This window comes from Hemitrygon akajei, unplaced genomic scaffold, assembly GCF_048418815.1.
Source record: "Hemitrygon akajei unplaced genomic scaffold, sHemAka1.3 Scf000071, whole genome shotgun sequence".
Classification (NCBI taxonomy): Eukaryota; Metazoa; Chordata; class Chondrichthyes; order Myliobatiformes; family Dasyatidae; genus Hemitrygon; species Hemitrygon akajei.
In genome coordinates, this window is record NW_027331957.1 from 2,165,218 (window position 1) to 2,188,374 (window position 23,157).

General features: G+C 51.1%; 2 protein-coding genes across 3 annotated transcripts in view; one reads left to right on the plus strand and one right to left on the minus strand.

Annotated features, from left to right (window-relative positions):
• Positions 1 to 23,157, minus strand: part of LOC140722181 (NACHT, LRR and PYD domains-containing protein 3-like) — a 73,559-nt gene that overhangs the window by 20,464 nt on the left and 29,938 nt on the right. The window lies entirely within an intron of this gene.
• The window catches only part of LOC140722177 (uncharacterized), a 33,442-nt gene that overhangs the window by 5,403 nt on the left and 4,882 nt on the right, over positions 1 to 23,157 (plus strand). Inside the window, exons 3-4 of one of the 2 annotated variants that reach the window (XM_073036967.1) lie at positions 6,860 to 6,997; positions 16,593 to 16,730. In XM_073036967.1, the coding sequence (XP_072893068.1) occupies positions 6,860 to 6,997; positions 16,593 to 16,730 (276 nt within the window). The remainder of the gene's footprint in view (positions 1 to 6,859; positions 6,998 to 16,592; positions 16,731 to 23,157) is intronic. The other variant, XM_073036968.1, reaches the window with a different exon arrangement.

Below are 23,157 nucleotides of genomic sequence, written 5' to 3' on the forward strand. Positions count from 1 at the left end.
GGATGTTAGGAGAATTCAGGGTGACTTGGATAAGCTGGGTGAGTGGGCAGATACTTGGCAGATGACGTTTAATGTGAATAAGTGTGAGGTTATCCACATTGGGAGTAAGCACAGGAAGGCAGATTATTATCTGAACGGTGTAGAGTTAGGTAAGGGAGAAATACAGAGAGATCTAGGAGTCCTTGTTCATCAGTCACTGAAGGTGAATGAGCAAGTGCAGCAGGCAGTGCAGAAGGCTAATGGAATGTTGGCCTCTATTACAAAGGGAATTGAGTACAAGAGCAAGGAAATCTTCTTGCATTTGTACAGAGCCCCGGTGAGACCACAGCTGGAGTATTGTGTACAGTTTTTGTCTCCAGGGTTAAGGAAGGACATCCTGGCTGTAGAGGAAGTGCAGCGTAGATTTACGAGGTTAATTCCTGGGATGTCTGGACTGTCTTACGCAGAGAGGTTAGAGAGACTGGGCTTGTACACACTGGAATTAAGGAGATTGAGAAGGGATCTGATTGAAACATAGAGGTTTAAGGGACTGGACAAGGTAGAGGCAGGAAATATGTTCCAGATGCTGGGAGAGTCCAGTAGCAGAGGGCATGGTTTGAGAATAAGGGGTAGGTCATTTAGGACAGAGTTAAGGAAAAACTTCTTCTCCCAGAGAGTTGTGGGGGTCTGGAATGCACTGCCTTGGAAGGAAGTGGAGGCCAATTCTCTGGATGCTTTCAAGAAGAAGCTAGATAGCTATCTTATGGATAGGGGAATCAAGGGATATCGGGACAAGGCAGGAACCGGGTATTGATAGTAGATGATCAGCCATGATCTCAAAATGGCGGTGCAGGCTCGAAGGGCCGAATGGTCTACTTCTGCACCTATTGTCTATTGTCCCACAGGAGGAAGGGGGATGGGGAAGAGAGATCCCACAGGAGGATGGGGGATGTGGAATAGAGATCCCACAGGAGGACGGGGGATGGGGAGGAAATTTCCAGCAGGAGGAGGTGGATGGGGAAGAGTGATCCCACAGTAGGAAGCAGCATCAGGAAGAGAGATCCAACAGGTGGTAGGGGGATGGGAAGAGAGATACCACAGGAGGAAGGGGATCCGGAAGAGAATTCTCACAGAAGGAAGGGAGATGGGGAAGAGAGATCCCACAAGAGGAAGGAGAATGGGAAAGAGAGATCCCACGGAAGGTAGGGGGCTGGGGAAGAGAGATCCCACAGGAGGATGGGAGATGGGGAAGAGAGATCCCACAGGAGGATGGGAGATGGGGAAGAGAGATCCTACAGCAGGATGGGAGATGGGGAAGAGAGATCCCACAAGAGGAAGGAGAATGGGAAACAGAGATCCCACTGGAGGTAGGGGGCTGGGGAAGAGAGATCCCACAGGAGGATGGGAGATGGGGAAGAGAGATCCCACAGGAGGATGGGAGATGGGGAAGAAAGATCCCACAGGAGGAAGGGGGCTGGGAAAGAGAGATCCCACAGGAGGATGGGAGATGGGGAAGACAGATCCCACAGGAGGAAGGGGGATGTGGAAGAGAGATCCCACAGAGGGAAGGAGGATTGGGAAGAAATTTCCGGCAGGAGATATTGGATGCGGAAGAGAGATCCCACAATAGGAAGCAGAATCAGGAAGAGAGATCCAACAGGAGGTAGGGGGATGGGAAAGAGAGATACCACAGGAGGAAGGGGATTGGGAAAGAGAGATCCTACTGGAGGTAGGGGGCTGGGGAAGAGAGATCCCACAGGAGGATGGGAGATGGGGAAGAGAGATCCTACAGCAGGATGGGAGATGGGGAAGAGAGATCCCACAAGAGGAAGGAGAATGGGAAACAGAGATCCCACTGGAGGTAGGGGGCTGGGGAAGAGAGATCCCACAGGAGGATGGGAGATGGGGAAGAGAGATCCCACAGGAGGATGGGAGATGGGGAAGAAAGATCCCACAGGAGGAAGGGGGCTGGGAAAGAGAGATCCCACAGGAGGATGGGAGATGGGGAAGACAGATCCCACAGGAGGAAGGGGGATGTGGAAGAGAGATCCCACAGAGGGAAGGAGGATTGGGAAGAAATTTCCGGCAGGAGATATTGGATGCGGAAGAGAGATCCCACAATAGGAAGCAGAATCAGGAAGAGAGATCCAACAGGAGGTAGGGGGATGGGAAAGAGAGATACCACAGGAGGAAGGGGATTGGGAAAGAGAGATCCTACTGGAGGTAGGGGGCTGGGGAAGAGAGATCCCACAGGAGGATGGGAGATGGGGAAGAGAGATCCCACTGGAGGTAGGGGGCTGGGAAGAGAGATCCCACAGGAGGATGGGAAATGGGGAAGAGAGATCCCACAGGAGGAATGGGGCTGGGGAAGAGAGATCCCACAGGAGGATTGGAGATGGGGAAGAGAGATCCCACAGGAGGATGGGAGATGGGGAAGAGAGATCCCACAGGAGGAAGGGGGCTGGGGAAGAGAGATCCCACAGGAGGATGGGAGATGGGGAAGAGAGATCCCACAGGAGGAAGGGGGATGTGGAAGAGAGATCCCACAGAGGGAAGGAGGATTGGGAAGAAATTTCCGGCAGGAGTTATTGGATGCGGAAGAGAGATCCCACAATAGGAAGCAGAATCAGGAAGAGAGATCCAACAGGAGGTAGGGGGATGGGAAAGAGAGATACCACAGGAGGAAGGGGATTGGGAAGAGAGATCCCACAGGAGGAAGGGAGATGGAGAACAGAGAGATCCCACAAAAGGAGGGGCATGGGGAAGCAAGATCCCACAGGATGAAGGGGATGAGTAAGAGCGACCTGACAGGAGGAAGGGGATGAGGAAGAGAGATCCCATAGAAGGAGGGGGGATGGGGAAGAGAGATCCCACAGGAGGAAATGGATGTGGAAAAGAGATCCCACAGGAGGTAGGAGGATGGGGAATTTCAACATGCAGGTGAACTGGGAGAAACAGTTTGCTGCTGGACCTCAGGATAGGGGGTTTGTAGAGTGCCTACGGGATGCATTCTTGGAACAGCTTGTACGAGAGCCGACCCGGGACAAGGCTGTTCTGGATTTAGTCTTGTGTAATGAACAGGATTTGATAAGCTATCCTGAAGTAAAGGAGCCATCAGTAGGTAGTGACCATAACATGATATGTTTTTATCTGCAGTTTGTGAAGGATAAGGGCAGCTCGGAGGTGTCAGTGTTGCAGATGAACAGGGGAAACTATGGAGCCATGAGGGAGGAGCTGGCCAAAGTTGACTGGAAGGATAGCCTAGCAGAAAGACAGTGGAACAGCAATGGCAGATATTCTTGGGGATAATGCACAAGGTGCAAAATCAGTTCATCCCCAGAGAAGGAAGGATTCAAAGGGGGGAAAGGGGCCACAGTGGTTGACAAAGGAAGTCAGAGATTGCATAGCATTAAAAAAAAAAGGAAGTATGACAGAGCTAAGGTGAGCGGGAGGACAGATGATTGGGAAGTTTTTAAACAACAACAGAACTTAACTTAAAAGGCAATACGGGGAGAATAAAATGAGGTACGAACGCAAGCTAGCCAGGAATATAAAGGAAGATAGCAAAAGCTTTTTTAGGTATGTGAAGAGAAAGAAGATAGTTAAGAACAATGTTGGGCCCTTGAAGAATGAATTGGGTGAAATTGTTATGGGAAACAGAGAAATGGCAGAAGAATTTAATGAGTACTTTAGATCTGTCTTCACTAGGGAAGACACAAGCAATCTCCCAGATGTATGGATGGGCCAAGGACATAGGGTAACAGAGGAAATGAAACCGATTGACATTAGGAAGGAAACGGTGATGAGTAGACTGATGGGACTGAAGGCTGACGAATCCCCAGGTCCAGATGGTCTGCATCCTAGGGTACTAAAGGAGGTGGCCCTGGAAATTGCGGATGCATTGGTAATCATTTTCCAATGTTCCTTAGATTCAGGATCAGTTCCTGAGGATTGGAGAATGGCTAATGTTATCCCATTTTTTAAGAAAAGAGGGAGGGAGAAAACAGAGAAGTATCGACCTGTCAGCCTGACATCAGTGGTGGGGAAGATGCTAGAGTCCATTATTCAGGATGAAATAGTGGCATGTCCAGATAGCAGTGATAGGATTGGGCCGAGCCAGCATGGATTTACCAAGGGTAAATCATGCTTGACTAATCTGTTGGAGTTTTTCGAGGATGTAACCAGGAAGTTAGACGGGTGAGTTCCAGTGGATGTAGTGTACCTCGATTTTCAGAAGGCATTTGATAAGGTCCCACATAGGAGATTGGTGGGTAAAATCAAAGCTCAGGGCATCGGGGGGAAGACATTGAAATGGATAGAATACTGTTTGGCAGATAGAAAGCAAAGGGTAGCGGTGAATGGGTGTTTCTCGGAATGGCAGGTAGTGACTAGTGGGGTGCCACGTGGCTCGGTATTGGGACCACAGCTGTTTACAATTTACATCAGCGATTTAGATGAAGGCATTGAGAATAACATCAGCAAATTTGCTGATGATTCTAAGCTGGGTGGCAGTGTGACATGTGATGAGGATGTTAGGAGAATTCAGGGTGACTTGGATAGGCTGGGTGAGTGGGCAGATACTTGGCAGATGATGTTTAATGTGAATAAGTGTGAGGTTATCCACTTGGGGAGTAAGAACAGGAAGGCAGATTATTATCTGAACGGTGCAGAGTTAGGTAAGGGAGAAATACAAAGAGATCTAGGAGTCCTTGTTCATCAGTCACTGAAGGTGAATGAGCAAGTATAGCAGGCAGTGAAGAAGGCTAATGGAATGTTGGCCTTTATTACAAAGGGAATTGAGTACAAGAGCAAGGAAATCCTCTTGCATTTGTACAGATCCCTGGTGAGACCACACCTGGAGTATTGTGTACAGTTTTGGTCTCCAGGGTTAAGGAATGACATCCTGGCTGTAGAGGATGTGCAGCGTAGATTCACGAGGTTGATTCCTGGGATGTCTGGACTGTCTTACGCAGAGAGGTTAGAGAGACTGGGCTTGTACATGCTGGAATTAAGCAGATTGAGAAGGGATCTGATTGAAACATAGAAGATTATTAAGGGATTGGACAAGATAGAGGCAGGAAATATGTTCCAGATGCTGGGAGAGTCCAGTACCAGAGGGCATGGTTTGAGAATAAGGGGTAGGTCATTTAGGACAGTGTTAAGGAAAAATTTCTCCCAGAGAGTTGTGGGTGCCTGGAATGTACTGCCTCGGAAGGAAGTGGAGGCCAATTCTCTGGATGCTTTCAAGAAGGAGCTAGATAGGTATCTTATGGATAGGGGAATCATGGGTTATGGGGACAAGGCAGGAACCGGGTATTGATAATAGATGATCAGCCATGATCTCAAAATGGCGGTGCAGGCTCGAAGGGCCGAATGGTCTACTTCTGCACCTATTATATAACTCAGAGTCCTGCCATGTGCAGAAGTTCGCTGATGACACGGCCATAGTGGGGTGTGTCAGGAATGGACAGGAGGAGGAGTATAGGAAACTGATACAGGACTTTGTGATATGGTGCAACTCAAACTACCTGCGTCTCAATATCACCAAGACCAAGGAGATGGTGGTGAACTTTAGGAGATCTAGGCCCCATATGGAGCCAGTGATCATTAATGGAGAATGTGTGGAGCAGGTTAAGACCTACAAGTATCTGGGAGTACAGTTAGACGAGAAGCTTGACTGGACTGCCAACACAGATGCCTTGTGCAGGAAGGCACAGAGTCGAATGTACTTCCTAAGAAGGTTGGCGTCATTCAATGTCTGTAGTGAGATGCTGAAGATGTTCTATAGGTCAGTTGTGGAGAGCGCCCTCTTCTTTGTGGTGGCGTGTTGGGGAGGAAGCATTAAGAAGAGGGACGCCTCACGTCTTAATAAGCTGGTAAGGAAGGCGGGCTCTGTCGTGGGCAAAGTACTGGAGAGTTTAACATCGGTAGCTGAGCGAAGGGCGCTGAGTAGGCTACGGTCAATTATGGATAACTCTGAACATCCTCTACATAGCACCATCCAGAGACAGAGAAGCAGTTTCAGTGACAGGTTACTATCGATGCAATGCTCCTCAGACAGGATGAAGAGGTCAATACTCCCCAATGCCATTAGGCTTTACAATTCTACCGCCAGGACTTAAGAACTTTTTAAAAGCTATTGATGCTTTTTGAGACGGTGATTTAGATGCATATCATATTTTTTTCTTTACTGAGTTAAGTATTGTATGTAATTAGTTTTGCTACAACAAGTGTATGGGACATTGGAAAAAAAGTTGAATTTCCCCATGGGGATGAATAAAGTATCTATCTATCTATCTATCTATCTATTGTCTATTGTCCATTGTCCCACAGGAGGAAGGGGGCTGGGGAAGAGAGATCCCACAGGAGGACGGGGGATGGGGAGGAAATTTCCGGCAGGAGGAATTGGATGGGGAAGAGTGATCCCACAGTAGGAAGCAGCATCAGGAAGAGAGATCCAACAGGTGGTAGGGGGATGGGAAAGAGAGATACCACAGGAGGAAGGGGATTCGGAAGAGAATTCCCACAGAAGGAAGGGAGATGGGGAAGAGAGATCACACAAGAGGACGGGGAATGGGAAAAAGAGACTCCACTGGAGGTAGGAGAATGGGAAAGAGAGATCCCACTGGGGGATGGGGAAGAGAGATCCCACAGGAGGTAGGGGGATGGGTAATTTCAACATGCAGGTGCTGGACCCCAGGACAGGGAGTTTGTAGAGGGCCTACGGGATGCTTTCTTGGAACAGCTTGTACGAGAGCCGACCAGGGACAAGGCTATTCTGGATTTAGTCTTGTGTAATGAACAGGGTTTGATAAGCGATCTTGAAGTAAAGGAGCCATTAGGAGGTAGTGACCATAACATGATATGTTTTTATCTGCAGTTTGAGAAGGATAAGGGCAGCTCGGAGGTGTCAGTGTTGCAGTTGAACAAAGGAGACTATGGAGCCATGAGGGAGGAGCTGGTCAAAGTTCACTGGACGGATATCCTAGCAGAAAAGACAGTGGAACAGCAATGGCAGGTATTCTTGGGAATAATGCACAAGGTGCAAAATCAGTTCATCCCCAGAGAAGGAAGGATTCAAAGAGGGGAAAGGGGCCACAGTGGTTGACAAAGGAAGTCAGAGATTGCACAGCATTAAAAAAAAGGAAGTATGACAGAGCTAATGTGAGTGGGACAGATGATTGGGAAGTTTTTAACTAACAACAGAACTTAACTAAAAAGGCAATACGGGGAGAAAAAATGAGGTACGAACGCAAGCTAGCCAGGAATATAAAGGAAGATAGCAAAAGCTTTTTGCGTATGTGAAGAGAAAGAAGATAGTTAAGAACAATGTTGGGCCCTTGAAGAATGAATTGGGTGAAATAGTTATAGGAAACAGAGAAATGGCAGAAGAATTTAATGAGTACTTTAGATCTGTTTTCTCTAAGGAAGGCACAAGCAATCTCCCAGATGTATGGATGGGCCAAGGGCATAGGGTAACAGAGGAAATGAAACAGATTGACATTAGGAAGGAAACGGTGATGAGAAGACTGATGGGACTGAAGGCTGACAAATCCCCAGGTCCAGATGGTTTGCATCCTAGGGTACTAAAGCAGGTTTCCCTGGAAATTGCGGATGCATTGGTAATCATTTTCCAATGTTCCTTAGATTCAGGATCAGTTCCTGAGGATTGGAGAATGGCTAATGTTATCCCATTTTTTAAGAAAAGAGGGAGGGAGAAAACAGAGAAGTATCGACCTGTCAGCCTGACATCGGTGGTGGGGAAGATTCTAGAGTCCATTATTAAAGATGAAATAGTGGCATATCTAGATAGCAGTGATAGGATTGGGCCGAGCCACCATGGATTTACCAAGGGTAATCATGCTTGACTAATCTGTTGGAGTTTTTTGAGGATGTAACCAGGAAGTTAGACGGGTGAGATCCAGTAGATGTAGTGTACCTCGATTTTCAGAAGGCATTTAATAGATAGATAGATAGATAGATACTTTATTAATCCCCATGGGGAAATTCAACTTTTTTTCCAATGTCCCATACACTTGTTGTAGCAAAACTAATTACATACAATACTTAACTCAGTAAAAAATATCACCACATAGGAGATTGGTGGGTAAAATCAAAGCTCAGGGCATCGGGGGGAAGACTTTGACATGGATAGAAAACTGGTTGGCAGATAGAAAGCAAAGGGTAGCGGTGAATGAGTGTTTCTCAGAATGGCAGGTGGTGACCAGTGGGGTGCCACAGGGCTCGGAATTGGGACCACAACTGTTTACAATTTACATCAACGATTTAGATGAAGGCAAGGAGAATAACATCAGCAAATTTGCTGATGATACTAAGTTTGGTGGCAGTGTGACATGTGATGAGGATGTTAGCAGAATTCAGGGTGACTTGGAAAGGCTGGGTGAGTGGGCAGATACTTGGCAGATGACGTTTAATGTGAATAAGTGTGAGGTTATCCACTTTGGGAGTAAGAACAGGAAGGCAGATTATTATCTGAACGGTGTAGAGTTAGGTAAGGGAGAAATACAAAGAGATCTAGGAGTCCTTGTTCATCAGTCACTGAAGGTGAATGAGCAAGTGCAGCAGGCAGTGAAGAAGGCTAATGCAATGTTGGCCTTTATTACAAAGGGAATTGAGTACAAGAGGAAGGAAATCCTCTTGCATTTGTACAGAGCCCTGGTAAGACCACACCTGGAGTATTGTGTACAGATTTGGTCTCCAGGGTTAAGGAAGGACATCCTGGCTGTAGAGGAAGTGCAGCGTAGATTCACGAGGTTGATTCCTGGGATGTCTGGACTGTCTGCCGCAGAGAGGTTAGAGAGACAGGGCTTGTACACACTGGAATTAAGGAGATTGAGAGGGGATCTGATTGAAACATATAAGATTATTAAGGGATTGGACAAGATAGAGGCAGGAAATATGTTCCAGATGCTGGGAGAGTCCAGTACCAGAGGGCATGGTTTGAGAATAAGGGGTAGGTCATTTAGGACAGAGTTAAGGGAAAACTTCTCCCAGAGAGTTGTGGGGTTCTGGAATGCACTGCCTCGGAAGGTAGTGGAGGCCAATTCTCTGGATGCTTTCAAGAAGGAGCTAGATAGGTATCTTATGGATAGGGGAATCGAGATATGGGGACAATGCAGGAACCGGGTATTGATAGGAGATGATCAGCCATGATCTCAAAATGGCGGTGCAGGCTCGAAGGGCTGAATGGTCTACTTCTGCACCTATTGTCTATTGTCCATTGTCCCACAGGAGGAAGGGGGCTGGGGAAGAGAGATCCCACAGGAGGATGGGGGATGTGGAAGAGAGATCCCACAGGAGGAAGCAGAATCAGGAAGAGAGACCCAACAGGTGGTAGGGGGATGGGAAAGAGAGATACCACAGAGGAAGGGGATTCGGAAGAGAATTCCCACAGAAGGAAGGGATATGGGGAAGAGAGATCCCACAGGCAGAAGGAGAAAGGGGAAGAGAGATCCCACAGGAGGAAGGGGGATGGGGAAGAGAGATCCTACAGGAGGAAGGGGATGGGAAAGAGAGATCCCACAGGAGGAAGGGGGATGGGGAAGAGAGATCCCACAGGCGGAAGGAGAAAGGGGAAGAGAGATCCCACAGGAGGAAGCGGGATGGGGAAGAGAGATCCTACAGGAGGAAGGGGGATGGGGAAGAGAGATCCTACAGGAGGAAGAGGATGGGAAAGCGATATCCCACAGGAGGAAGAGGGATGGGGAAGAGAGATCCCAAGAGGAGGAAGTGGATATAGTAGAGAGATCCCGCAGTAGGAAGGGAGATCGAAGGGGAGGAAGGAGATCGGGAAAAGAAATCTACATGGGGAAGCAGATGGGGAAGAGAGATCCCACAGGAAGAAAGGAATGGGGAAGAGATATCCCACAGGAGGAAGGAGATCGCGAAAAGAGATCCCTCAGGAGGAAGGTGAATGGGGAAGAGAGATCCCACAGGAGGAAGCTGGATGTTGATAAGTGATCCCGCAGTAGGAAATGGAATGGGGAAAAGAGATACTACAGTTATGGGGGGATTAGGAAGAGAGTTCCCACAGGTGGAAGGGGGATAGGAAAGAGTGATCCTACGGGAGGAATGGGGATGGGAAGGAGAGATCTAACAGAAGGAAGGTGGATGGGGAAGAGAAATCCCACAGAAGGAAGTGGGATGGGGAAGACAGATCCCACAGGAAGAAGTGGGCTGGGGAAGACAGATCCCACAGGAAGAAGTGGGATGGGGAACAGAGTTCCCACAGGTCGAAGGGGGATAGAAAAGAGAGATCCTACGGGAGAAAGGGAATGGGAAGGAGAGATCCCACAGGAGGAAGGCGGATGGTGAAGGGAGATCCAACAGGAGGAAGAGGGATGGGGAAGAGAGATCCTCTAGGAGGAAGGGGGATAGAAAAGAGAGATCCTACGGGAGAAAGGGAATGGGAAGGAGAGATCCCACAGGAGGAAGGCGGATGGTGAAGGGAGATCCAACAGGAGGAAGAGGGATGGGGAAGAGAGATCCTCTAGGAGGAAGGGGGATGGGTAAAGGAGATCCTACACGAGGAAGGGGATGGGGAAGAGAGATCCCACAGGAGGAAGGGGGATGGGGAAGAGAGATCCCACAGGAGGAAGTGGGATGGGGAACAGAGTTCCCACAGTTCGAAGGGGGATGGAAAAGAGATCCTACAGGAGGAAGGGGGATGGGGAAGAGAGATCCCACAGGAGGAAGGGAATGGGGAAGAGAGATCCCACAGGAGGAAGGGGGATGGGGAAGAGAGATCCCACAGGAGGAAGGGGGATGGGGAAGAGAGATCCCACAGGAGGAAGGGGGATGGGGAAGAGAGATCCCACAGGAGGAAGGGGATGGGGAAGAGAGATCCCACAGGAGGAAGGGGATGGGGAAGAGAGATCCCACTCGAGGAAGGGGGATAGGAAAGAGTGATCCTACGGGAGTAATGGGGATGGGAAGGAGAGGTCACACAGGAGGAAGGTGGATGGGGAAGAGAAATCCCACAGAAGGAAGTGGGATGGGGAAGACAGATCCTCTAGGAGGAAGGGGGATGGGTAAAGGAGATCCTACACGAGGAAGGGGATGGGGAAGAGAGATCCCACAGGAGGAAGGGGGATGGGGAAGAGAGATCCCACAGGAGGAAGTGGGATGGGGAACAGAGTTCCCACAGTTCGAAGGGGGATGGAAAAGAGATCCTACAGGAGGAAGGGGGATGGGGAAGAGAGATCCCACAGGAGGAAGGGAATGGGGAAGAGAGATCCCACAGGAGGAAGGGGGATGGGGAAGAGAGATCCCACAGGAGGAAGGGGGATGGGGAAGAGAGATCCCACAGGAGGAAGGGGGATGGGGAAGAGAGATCCCACAGGAGGAAGGGGATGGGGAAGAGAGATCCCACAGGAGGAAGGGGATGGGGAAGAGAGATCCCACTCGAGGAAGGGGGATAGGAAAGAGTGATCCTACGGGAGTAATGGGGATGGGAAGGAGAGGTCACACAGGAGGAAGGTGGATGGGGAAGAGAAATCCCACAGAAGGAAGTGGGATGGGGAAGACAGATCCCACAGGAAGAGGTGGGCTGGGGAAGATTAATCCCATAGAAGGAAGTGGGATGGGGAACAGAGTTCCCACAGGTCGAAGAGGGATAGAAAAGAGAGATCCTATGGGAGAAAAGGAATGGGAAGGAGAGATCCCACAGGAGGAAGGCGGATGGTGAAGGGAGATCCAACAGGAGGAAGAGGGATGGGGAAGAGAGATCCTATAGGAGGAAGGGGGGTGGGTAAAGGAGATCCTACACGAGGAAGGGGATGGGGAAGAGAGATCCTATAGGAGGAAGGGGGATGGGGAAGAGGGATCCCACAGGAGGAAGGGGGATGGGGAAGAGGGATCCCACAGGAGGAAGGGGGATGGGGAAGAGAGATCCTACAGGAGAAAGGGGGATGGGGAAGAGAGATCCTACAGGAGGAAGGGGGATGGGGAAGAGAGATCCCACAGGAGAAAGGGGATGGGGAAGAGAGATCCCACAGTAGGAAGGGGGATGGGGAAGAGAGATCCCACAGGAGGATGGCGGATTGTGAAGGGAGATCCAACAGGAGGAAGAGGGATGGGGAAGGGAGTTCCTATAGGAGGAAGGGGGATGGGTAAAGGAGATCCTACACGAGGAAGGGGATCGTGAAGAGAGATCCTATAGGAGGAAGGGGATCGGGAAGAGAGATCCCACAGGAGGAAGGGGGATGGGGAAGAGATATCCCACAGGAGGAAGGGGGATGGGGAAGAGAGATCCCACAGGAGGATGGGGGATGGGGAAGAGAGATCCTACAGGAGGATGGGGGATGGGGAAGAGAGATCCTACAGGAGGAAGGGGATGGGGAAGAGAGATCCCAGAGGACGAAGGGGGATGGGGAAGAGAGATCCTATAGGAGGAAGGGGGATGTGGAAGAGAGATCCCACAGGAGGGAGGGGATGGGGAAGAGAGATCCCACAGAAGGGGGATGGGGAAGAGAGATCCCACAGGCGGAAGGAGAAAGGGGAAGAGAGATCCCACAGGAGGAAGGGGGATGGGGAAGAGAGATCCTACAGGAGGAAGGGGATGGGAAAGAGAGATCCCACAGGAGAAAGCGGGATGGGGAAGAGAGATCCTACAGGAGGAAGGGGGATGGGGAAGAGAGATCCTACAGGAGGAAGAGGATGGGAAAGCGATATCCCACAGGAGGAAGAGGGATGGGGAAGAGAGATCCCACAGGAGGAAGCTGGATGTTGATAAGTGATCCCGCAGTAGGAAATGGAATGGGGAAAAGAGATACTACAGTTATGGGGGGATTAGGAAGAGAGTTCCCACAGGTGGAAGGGGGATAGGAAAGAGTGATCCTACGGGAGGAATGGGGATGGGAAGGAGAGATCTAACAGAAGGAAGGTGGATGGGGAAGAGAAATCCCACAGAAGGAAGTGGGATGGGGAAGACAGATCCCACAGGAAGAAGTGGGCTGGGGAAGACAGATCCCACAGGAAGAAGTGGGATGGGGAACAGAGTTCCCACAGGTCGAAGGGGGATAGAAAAGAGAGATCCTACGGGAGAAAGGGAATGGGAAGGAGAGATCCCACAGGAGGAAGGCGGATGGTGAAGGGAGATCCAACAGGAGGAAGAGGGATGGGGAAGAGAGATCCTCTAGGAGGAAGGGGGATGGGTAAAGGAGATCCTACACGAGGAAGGGGATGGGGAAGAGAGATCCCACAGGAGGAAGGGGGATGGGGAAGAGAGATCCCACAGGAGGAAGTGGGATGGGGAACAGAGTTCCCACAGTTCGAAGGGGGATGGAAAAGAGATCCTACATGAGGAAGGGGGATGGGGAAGAGAGATCCCACAGGAGGAAGGGAATGGGGAAGAGAGATCCCACAGGAGGAAGGGGGATGGGGAAGAGAGATCCCACAGGAGGAAGGGGGATGGGGAAGAGAGATCCCACAGGAGGAAGGGGGATGGGGAAGAGAGATCCCACAGGAGGAAGGGGATGGGGAAGAGAGATCCCACAGGAGGAAGGGGATGGGGAAGAGAGATCCCACTCGAGGAAGGGGGATAGGAAAGAGTGATCCTACGGGAGTAATGGGGATGGGAAGGAGTGGTCACACAGGAGGAAGGTGGATGGGGAAGAGAAATCCCACAGAAGGAAGTGGGATTGGGAAGACAGATCCCACAGGAAGAGGTGGGCTGGGGAAGATTAATCCCATAGAAGGAAGTGGGATGGGGAACAGAGTTCCCACAGGTCGAAGAGGGATAGAAAAGAGAGATCCTATGGGAGAAAAGGAATGGGAAGGAGAGATCCCACAGGAGGAAGGCGGATGGTGAAGGGAGATCCAACAGGAGGAAGAGGGATGGGGAAGAGAGATCCTATAGGAGGAAGGGGGGTGGGTAAAGGAGATCCTACACGAGGAAGGGGATGGGGAAGAGAGATCCTATAGGAGGAAGGGGGATGGGGAAGAGGGATCCCACAGGAGGAAGGGGGATGGGGAAGAGGGATCCCACAGGAGGAAGGGGGATGGGGAAGAGGGATCCCACAGGAGGAAGGGGGATGGGGAAGAGAGATCCTACAGGAGGAAGGGGGATGGGGAAGAGAGATCCCACAGGAGAAAGGGGATGGGGAAGAGAGATCCCACAGTAGGAAGGGGGATGGGGAAGAGAGATCCCACAGGAGGAAGGCGGATTGTGAAGGGAGATCCAACAGGAGGAAGAGGGATGGGGAAGGGAGTTCCTATAGGAGGAAGGGGGATGGGTAAAGGAGATCCTACACGAGGAAGGGGATCGGGAAGAGAGATCCTATAGGAGGAAGGGGATCGGGAAGAGAGATCCCACAGGAGGAAGGGGGATGGGGAAGAGATATCCCACAGGAGGAAGGGGGATGGGGAAGAGAGATCCCACAGGAGGAAGGGGGATGGGGAAGAGAGATCCCACAGGAGGATGGGGGATGGGGAAGAGAGATCCTACAGGAGGATGGGGGATGGGGAAGAGAGATCCCAGAGGACGAAGGGGGATGGGGAAGAGAGATCCCAGAGGACGAAGGGGGATGGGGAAGAGAGATCCCACAGGAGGGAGGGGATGGGGAAGAGAGATCCCACAGGAGGGAGGGGATGGGGAAGAGAGATCCCACAGAAGGGGGATGGGGAAGAGAGATCCTATAGGAGGAAGGGGGATGGGGAAGAGAGATCCCACAGGAGGAAGGGGATGGGGAAGAGAGATCCCACTCGAGGAAGGGGGATAGGAAAGAGTGATCCTACGGGAGGAATGGGGATGGGAAGGAGAGATCACACAGGAGGAAGGTGGATGGGGAAGAGAAATCCCACAGAAGGAAGTGGGATGGGGAAGACAGATCCCACAGGAAGAAGTGGGATGGGGAAGATTAATCCCTCAGAAGGAAGTGGGATGGGGAAGACAGATCCCACAGGAGGAAGTGGGATGGGGAACAGAGTTCCCACAGGTCGAAGGGGGATAGAAAAGAGAGATCCTACGGGAGAAAGGGAATGGGAAGGAGAGATCCCACAGGAGGAAGGCGGATGGTGAAGGGAGATCCAACAGGAGGAAGAGGGATGGGGAAGAGAGATCCTATAGGAGGAAGGGGGATGGGTAAAGGAGATCCTACACGAGGAAGGGGATGGGGAAGAGAGATCCTATAGGAGGAAGGGGGATGGGTAAAGGAGATCCTACACGAGGAAGGGTATGGGGAAGAGATTCTATAGGAGGAAGGGGGATGGGGAAGAGAGATCCCACAGGAGGAAGGGGGATGGGGAAGAGAGATCCCACAGGAGGAAGTGGGATGGGGAACAGAGTTCCCACAGGTCGAAGGGGGATGGGGAAGAGAGATCCCACAGGAGGAAGGGGATGGGGAAGAGAGATCCCACAGGAGGAAGGGGATGGGGAAGAGAGATCCCACTCGAGGAAGGGGGATAGGAAAGAGTGATCCTACGGGAGGAATGGGGATGGGAAGGAGAGATCACACAGGAGGAAGGTGGATGGGGAAGAGAAATCCCACAGAGGGAAGTGGGATGGGGAAGACAGATCCCACAGGAAGAAGTGGGATGGGGAAGATTAATCCCACAGAAGGAAGTGGGATGGGGAAGACAGATCCCACAGGAGGAAGTGGGATGGGGAACAGAGTTCCCACAGGTCGAAGGGGGATAGAAAAGAGAGATCCTACGGGAGAAAGGGAATGGGAAGGAGAGATCCCACAGGAGGAAGGCGGATGGTGAAGGGAGATCCAACAGGAGGAAGAGGGATGGGTAAAGGAGATCCTACACGAGGAAGGGGATGGGGAAGAGAGATCCTATAGGAGGAAGGGGGATGGGGAAGGGAGATCCAACAGGAGGAAGGGGGATGGGGAAGAGAGATCCCACAGGAGGAAGTGGGATGGGGAACAGAGTTCCCACAGGTCGAAGGGGGGATGGAAAAGTGAGATCCTATAGGAGGAAGGGGGATGGGAAGAGAGATCCCACAGGAGGAAGGGGGATGGGGAAGAGAGATCCTACAGGAGGAAGGGGGATGGGGAAGAGGGATCCCACAGGAGAAAGGGGGATGGGGAAGAGAGATCCCACAGGAGAAAGGGGGATGGGGAAGAGAGATCCTACAGGAGGAACGGGGATGGGGAAGAGAGATCCAACAGGAGAAAGGGGATGGGGAAGAGAGATCCCACAGGAGGAAGGGGGATGGGGAAGAGAGATCCCACAGGAGGAAGGCGGATGGTGAAGGGAGATCCAACAGGAGGAAGAGGGATGGGGAAGGGAGTTCCTATAGGAGGAAGGGGGATGCGGAAAAATTATCGTTTGGGAGGAAGGGGGATGGGTAAAGGAGATTCCACACGAGGAAGGGGATGGAGTAGAGATATCCCACAGGACGAAGGGGGATGGGGGATTTCAACATGCAGGTGAACTGGGAGAAACAGTTTGGTGCTGGACCCCAGGATAGGGAGTTTGTAGAGTGCGTACGGGATGCATTCTTGGAACAGCTTGTATGAGAGCCGACCAGGGACAAGGCTATTCTGGATTTAGTCTTGTGCAATGAACAGGATTTGATAAGCGATCTTGAAGTAAAGGAGCTATTAGGAGGTAGTGACCATAACATGGTATGCTTTTATCTACAGTTTGAGAAGGATAAGGGCAGCTCGGAGGTGTCAGTGTTGCAGATGAACAGGGGAAACTATGGAGCCATGAGGGAGGAGCTGGCCAAAGTTGACTGGACGGATAGCCTAGCAGAAAAGACAGTGGGACAGCAATGGCAGGTATTCTTGGGAATAATGCACAAGGTGCAAAATCAGTTCATCCCCAGAGAAGGAAGGATTCAAAGGGGGGAAAGGGGCCACAGTGGTTGACAAAGGAAGTCAGAGATTGCATAGCATTAAAAAAAAGGAAGTATGACAGAGCTAAGGTGAGTGGGAGGACAGATGATTGGGAAGTTTTTAAGGAACAACAGAACTTAACTAAAAAGGCAATACGGGGAGAAAAAATGAGGTACGAACGCAAGCTAGCCAGGAATATAAAGGAAGATAGCAAAAGCTTTTTGCGTATGTGAAGAGAAAGAAGATAGTTAAGAACAGTGTTGGGCCCTTGAAGAATGAATTGGGTGAAATAGTTATGGGAAACAGAGAAATGGCAGAAGAATTTAATGAGTACTTTAGATCTGTCTTCACTAGGGAAGACACAAGCAATCTCCCAGATGTATGGATGGGCCAAGGACATAGGGTAACAGAGGAAATGAAACAGATTGACATTAGGAAGGAAACGGTGATGAGTAGACTGATGGGACTGAAGGCTGACAAATCCCCAGGTCCAGATGGTCTGCATCCTAGGGTACTAAAGGAGGTGGCCCTGGATATTGCGGATGCATTGGTAATCATTTTCCAATGTTCCTTATATTCAGTATCAGTTCCTGAGGATTGGAGAATGGCTAATGTTATCCCATTTTTTAAGAAAGGAGGGAGGGAGAAAACAGAGAACTATCGACCTGTTAGCCTGACATCGGTGTTGGGGAAGATGCTAGAGTCCACTATTCAGGATGAAATAGTGGCATATCTAGATAACAGTGATAGGATTGGGCCGAGCCAGCATGGATTTACCAAGGGTAAATCATGCTTGACTAATCTGTTGGAGTTTTTCGAGGATGTAACCAGGAAGTTAGACGGGTGAGATCCAGTGGATGTAGTGTACCTCGATTTTCAGAAGGCATTTGATAAGGCCCCACTTAGGAGATTGGTGGGTAAAATCAAAGGTCAGGGCATCGGGGGGAAGACATTGACATGGATAGAAAACTGTTTGGCAGATAAAAAGCAAAGGGTAGCGGTGAATGGGTGTTTCTCGGAATGGCAGGTGGTGACCAGTGGGCTCGGAATTGGGACCACAACTGTTTACAATTCACATCAACGATTTAGATGAAGGCATTGAGAATAACATCAGCAAATTTGCTGATGATACTAAGCTGGGTGGCAGTGTGACATGTGCTGAGGATGTTAGGAGAATTCAGGGTGACTTGGATAGGCTGGGTGAGTGGGCAGATACTTGGCAGATGACGTTTAATGTGAATAAGTGTGAGGTTATCCACAGTGGGAGTAAGAACAGGAAGGCAGATTATTATCTGAACGGTGTAGAGTTAGGTAAGGGAGAAATACAGAGAGATCTAGGAGTCCTTGTTCATCAGTCACTGAAGGTGAATGAGCAAGTGCAGCAGGCAGTGCAGAAGGCTAATGGAATGTTGACCTTTATTACAAAGGGAATTGAGTACAAGGGGAAGGAAATCCTCTTGCATTTGTACAGAGCCCTGGTGAGACCACACCTGGAGTATTGTGTACAGATTTGGTCTCCAGGGTTAAGGAAGGACATCCTGGCTGTAGAGGAAGTGCAGCGTAGATTCACGAGGTTAATTCCTGGGATGTCTGGACTGTCTTACGCAGAGAGGTTAGAGAGACTGGGCTTGTACACACTGGAATTAAGGAGATTGAGAGGGGATTTGATTGAAACATATAAGATTATTGAGGGATTGGACAAGATAGAGGCAGGAAATATGTTCCAGATGCTGGGAGAGTCCAGAACCAGAGGGCATGGTTTGAGAATAAGAGGTAGGTCATTTAGGACAGAGTTAAGGAAAAACTTCTCCCAGAGAGTTGTGGGGTTCTGGAATGCACTGCCTCGGAAGGTAGTGGAGGCCAATTCTCTGGATGCTTTCAAGAAGGAGCTAGATAGGTATCTTATGGATAGGGGAATCAAGGGATATGGGGACAATGCAGGAACCGGGTATTGATAGTAGATGATCAGCCATGATCTCAAAATGGCGGTGCAGGCTCGAAGGGCTGAATGGTCTACTTCTGCACCTATTGTCTATTGTCCATTGTCTCACAGGAGTAAGGGGGCTGGAGAAGAGAGATCCCACAGGCGGAAGGCGGATGGGGAAGAGAGATCCCACAGGAGGAAGGGGATGGGGAAGAGAGATCCCATAGGAGGAAGGGGGATGGGGAAGAGATATCCCACAGGAGGAAGGGGGATGGGTAAAGGAGATCCCACATGAGGAAGGGGGATGGGGAAGAGAGATTCCACAGGAGGAAGGGGGATGGGTAAAGGAGATCCCACACGAGGAAGGGGGATGGGGAAGAGGGATCCCACAGGAGGAAGGGGGATGGGGAAGAGAGATCCCACAGGAGAAAGGGGGATGGGGAAGAGAGATCCTACAGGAGGAACGGGGATGGGGAAGAGAGATCCCACAGGAGAAAGGGGATGGGGAAGAGAGATCCCACAGGAGGAAGGGGGATGGGGAAGAGAGATCCCACAGGAGGAAGGCGGATGGTGAAGGGAGATCCAACAGGAGGAAGAGGGATGGGGAAGGGAGATTCCACAGGATGAAGGGGATGGGTTATCGAGCTCCCAGAGGAGGAAGGGGATGGGGAAGAGAGATCCCTCAGGAAGAAGAGTGATGGGGATGAGAGATCCCATAAGAGAATGGGAATGGGGAAGAGAGATCCCACAGTAAGGGGGATGGGGAAAGTGATCCGACAGGAGGAAAGGGATCGGGAAGAGAGATCACACAGAAGGCAGGGGGATGGGGAAGAGAAATCCCACAGGAGGAAGGGGGATGGGGAAAGTGATCCGACAGGAGGAAGGGGATGGAGAAGAGAGATACCACAGGAGTAAAGGGTTCGGGAAGTGAGATCCCATAGGAGGAAGGTGGATGGGGAAGAGAGATCCCACAGGAGGAAGGAGTTGGGAAGAGAGATCCCACAGGAGGAAGTGGTTGGGAAGAGAGATCCCACAGGAGGAAGTGTATACGGAAGAGAGATCCCACAGGATGAAGTGGTTGGGAAGAGAGATCCCACTGGAGGAAGGGGTTGGGAAGAGAGATCCCACAGGAGGAAGGGGTTGGGAAGAGAGATCCCACAGGAGAAAGGGGGATGGGGAAGAGAGATCCCACAGGAGGAAGAGTGATGGGGAAGAGAGATCCCAGAGGAGGAAGTGGATATAGTAGAGAAATCCCGCAGTAGGAAGCTGAATCAGGAAGGGAGATCGAAGGGGAGGAAGGAGATCGGGAAAGAATTCTACATGGGGAAGCGGATGGGGAAGAGAGATCCCACAGGAAGAAAGGAATGGGGAAGAGATATCCCACAGGAGGAAGGAGATCGCGAAAAGAGATCCCTCAGGAGGAAGGTGAATGGGGAAGAGAGATCCCACAGGAGGAAGCTGGATGTTGATAAGTGATCCCGCAGTAGGAAATGGGATGGGGAAAAGAGATACTACAGTTATGGGGAGATTGGGAAGTGAGTTCCCACAGGTGGAAGGGGGATAGGAAAGAGAGATCCTGCAGGAGGAAAGGTCACGGGGAAGAGAGATCCCACAGGAGGAAGGGGATGGGGAAGAGAGATCCCACTCGAGGAAGGGGGATAGGAAAGAGTGATCCTACGGGAGGAATGGGGATGGGAAGGAGAGATCCCATCGGAGGAAGGCGGATGGGGAAGAGAAATCCCACAGAAGGAAGTGGGATGGGGAAGACAGATCCCACAGGAGGAAGCGGGATGGGGAACAGAGTTCCCACACGTCGAAGGGGGATAGAAAAGAGAGATCCTATGGGAGAAAGGGGAATGGGAAGGAGAGATCCCACAGGAGGAAGGCGGATGGTGAAGGGAGATCCAACAGGAGGAAGAGGGATGGGGAAGGGAGATCCCACAGGAGGAAGGGGGATGGGGAAGAGTGATCCTATAGGAGGAAAGGGGATGGGGAAAAATGATCGCTTGGGAGGAAGCGGGATGGGTAAAGGAGATTCCACACGAGGAAGGGGATAGGGTAGAGATATCCCACAGGAGGATGGGGGATGGGTAAAGGAGATCCCACACGAGGAAGGAGGATGGGGAAGAGAGTTCCCAAAGGAGGAAGGGGGATGGGGAAGAGAGATACCACAGGAGGAAGGGGGATGGGGAAGAGAGATCCCACAGGAGGAAGGGGGATGGGGAAGAGAGATCCCACAGGAGGAAGTGGGATGGGGAACAGAGTTCCCACAGGTCGAAGGGGGATGGGGAAGAGAAATCCTACATGACGAAGGGGGATGGGGAAGAGAGATTCCACACGAGGAAGGGGATAGGGTAGAGATATCCCACAGGAGGAAGGGGGATGGGTAAAGGAGATCCCACACGAGGAAGAGGATAGGGTAGAGATATCCCACAGGAGGAAGGGGGATGGGTAAAGGAGATCCCACACGATGAAGGGGGATGGGGAAGGGAGACTCCACAGGAGGAAGGGGATGGGTTATCGAGATCCCAGAGGAGGAAGGGGATGGGGAAGAGAGATCCCTCAGGAAGAAGAGTGATGGGGATGAGAGATCCCACAAGAGGATGGGAATGGGGAAGAGAGATCCCACAGTAAGGGGGATGGGGAAAGTGATCCGACAGGAGGAAAGGGATCGGGAAGAGAGATCACACAGAAGGCAGGGGGATGGGGAAGAGAAATCCCACAGGAGGAAGGGGGATGGGGAAAGTGATCCGACAGGAGGAAGGGGATGGAGAAGAGAGATACCACAGGAGTAAAGGGTTCGGGAAGTGAGATCCCATAGGAGGAAGGTGGATGGGGAAGAGAGATCCCACAGGAGGAAGGAGTTGGGAAGAGAGATCCCACAGGAGGAAGTGGTTGGGAAGAGAGATCCCACAGGAGGAAGTGTATACGGAAGAGAGATCCCACAGGATGAAGTGGTTGGGAAGAGAGATCCCACTGGAGGAAGGGGTTGGGAAGAGAGATCCCACAGGAGGAAGGGGTTGGGAAGAGAGATCCCACAGGAGAAAGGGGGATGGGGAAGAGAGATCCCACAGGAGGAAGAGTGATGGGGAAGAGAGATCCCAGAGGAGGAAGTGGATTAGTAGAGAAATCCCGCAGTAGGAAGCTGAATCAGGAAGGGAGATCGAAGGGGAGGAAGGAGATCGGGAAAGAATTCTACATGGGGAAGCGGATGGGGAAGAGAGATCCCACAGGAAGAAAGGAATGGGGAAGAGATATCCCACAGGAGGAAGGAGATCGCGAAAAGAGATCCCTCAGGAGGAAGGTGAATGGGGAAGAGAGATCCCACAGGAGGAAGCTGGATGTTGATAAGTGATCCCGCAGTAGGAAATGGGATGGGGAAAAGAGATACTACAGTTATGGGGAGATTGGGAAGTGAGTTCCCACAGGTGGAAGGGGGATAGGAAAGAGAGATCCTGCAGGAGGAAAGGTCACGGGGAAGAGAGATCCCACAGGAGGAAGGGGATGGGGAAGAGAGATCCCACTCGAGGAAGGGGGATAGGAAAGAGTGATCCTACGGGAGGAATGGGGATGGGAAGGAGAGATCCCTCAGGAAGAAGAGTGATGGGGATGAGAGATCCCATAAGAGAATGGGAATGGGGAAGAGAGATCCCACAGTAAGGGGGATGGGGAAAGTGATCCGACAGGAGGAAAGGGATCGGGAAGAGAGATCACACAGAAGGCAGGGGGATGGGGAAGAGAAATCCCACAGGAGGAAGGGGGATGGGGAAAGTGATCCGACAGGAGGAAGAGGGATGGGGAAGAGAGATCCCAGAGGAGGAAGTGGATATAGTAGAGAAATCCCGCAGTAGGAAGCTGAATCAGGAAGGGAGATCGAAGGGGAGGAGGGAAATCAGGAAATAATTCTACATGGGGAAGCGGATGGGGAAGAGAGATCCCACAGGAAGAAAGGAATGGGGAAGAGATATCCCACAGGAGGAAGGAGATCGCGAAAAGAGATCCCTCAGGAGGAAGGTGAATGGGGAAGAGAGATCCCACAGGAGGAAGCTGGATGTTGATAAGTGATCCCGCAGTAGGAAATGGGATGGGGAAAAGAGATACTACAGTTATGGGGAGATTGGGAAGTGAGTTCCCACAGGTGGAAGGGGGATAGGAAAGAGAGATCCTGCAGGAGGAAAGGTCACGGGGAAGAGAGATCCCACAGGAGGAAGGGGATGGGGAAGAGAGATCCCACTCGAGGAAGGGGGATAGGAAAGAGTGATCCTACGGGAGGAATGGGGATGGGAAGGAGAGATCCCATCGGAGGAAGGCGGATGGGGAAGAGAAATCCCACAGAAGGAAGTGGGATGGGGAAGACAGATCCCACAGGAGGAAGCGGGATGGGGAACAGAGTTCCCACACGTCGAAGGGGGATAGATCCTATGGGAGAAAGGGAATGGGAAGGAG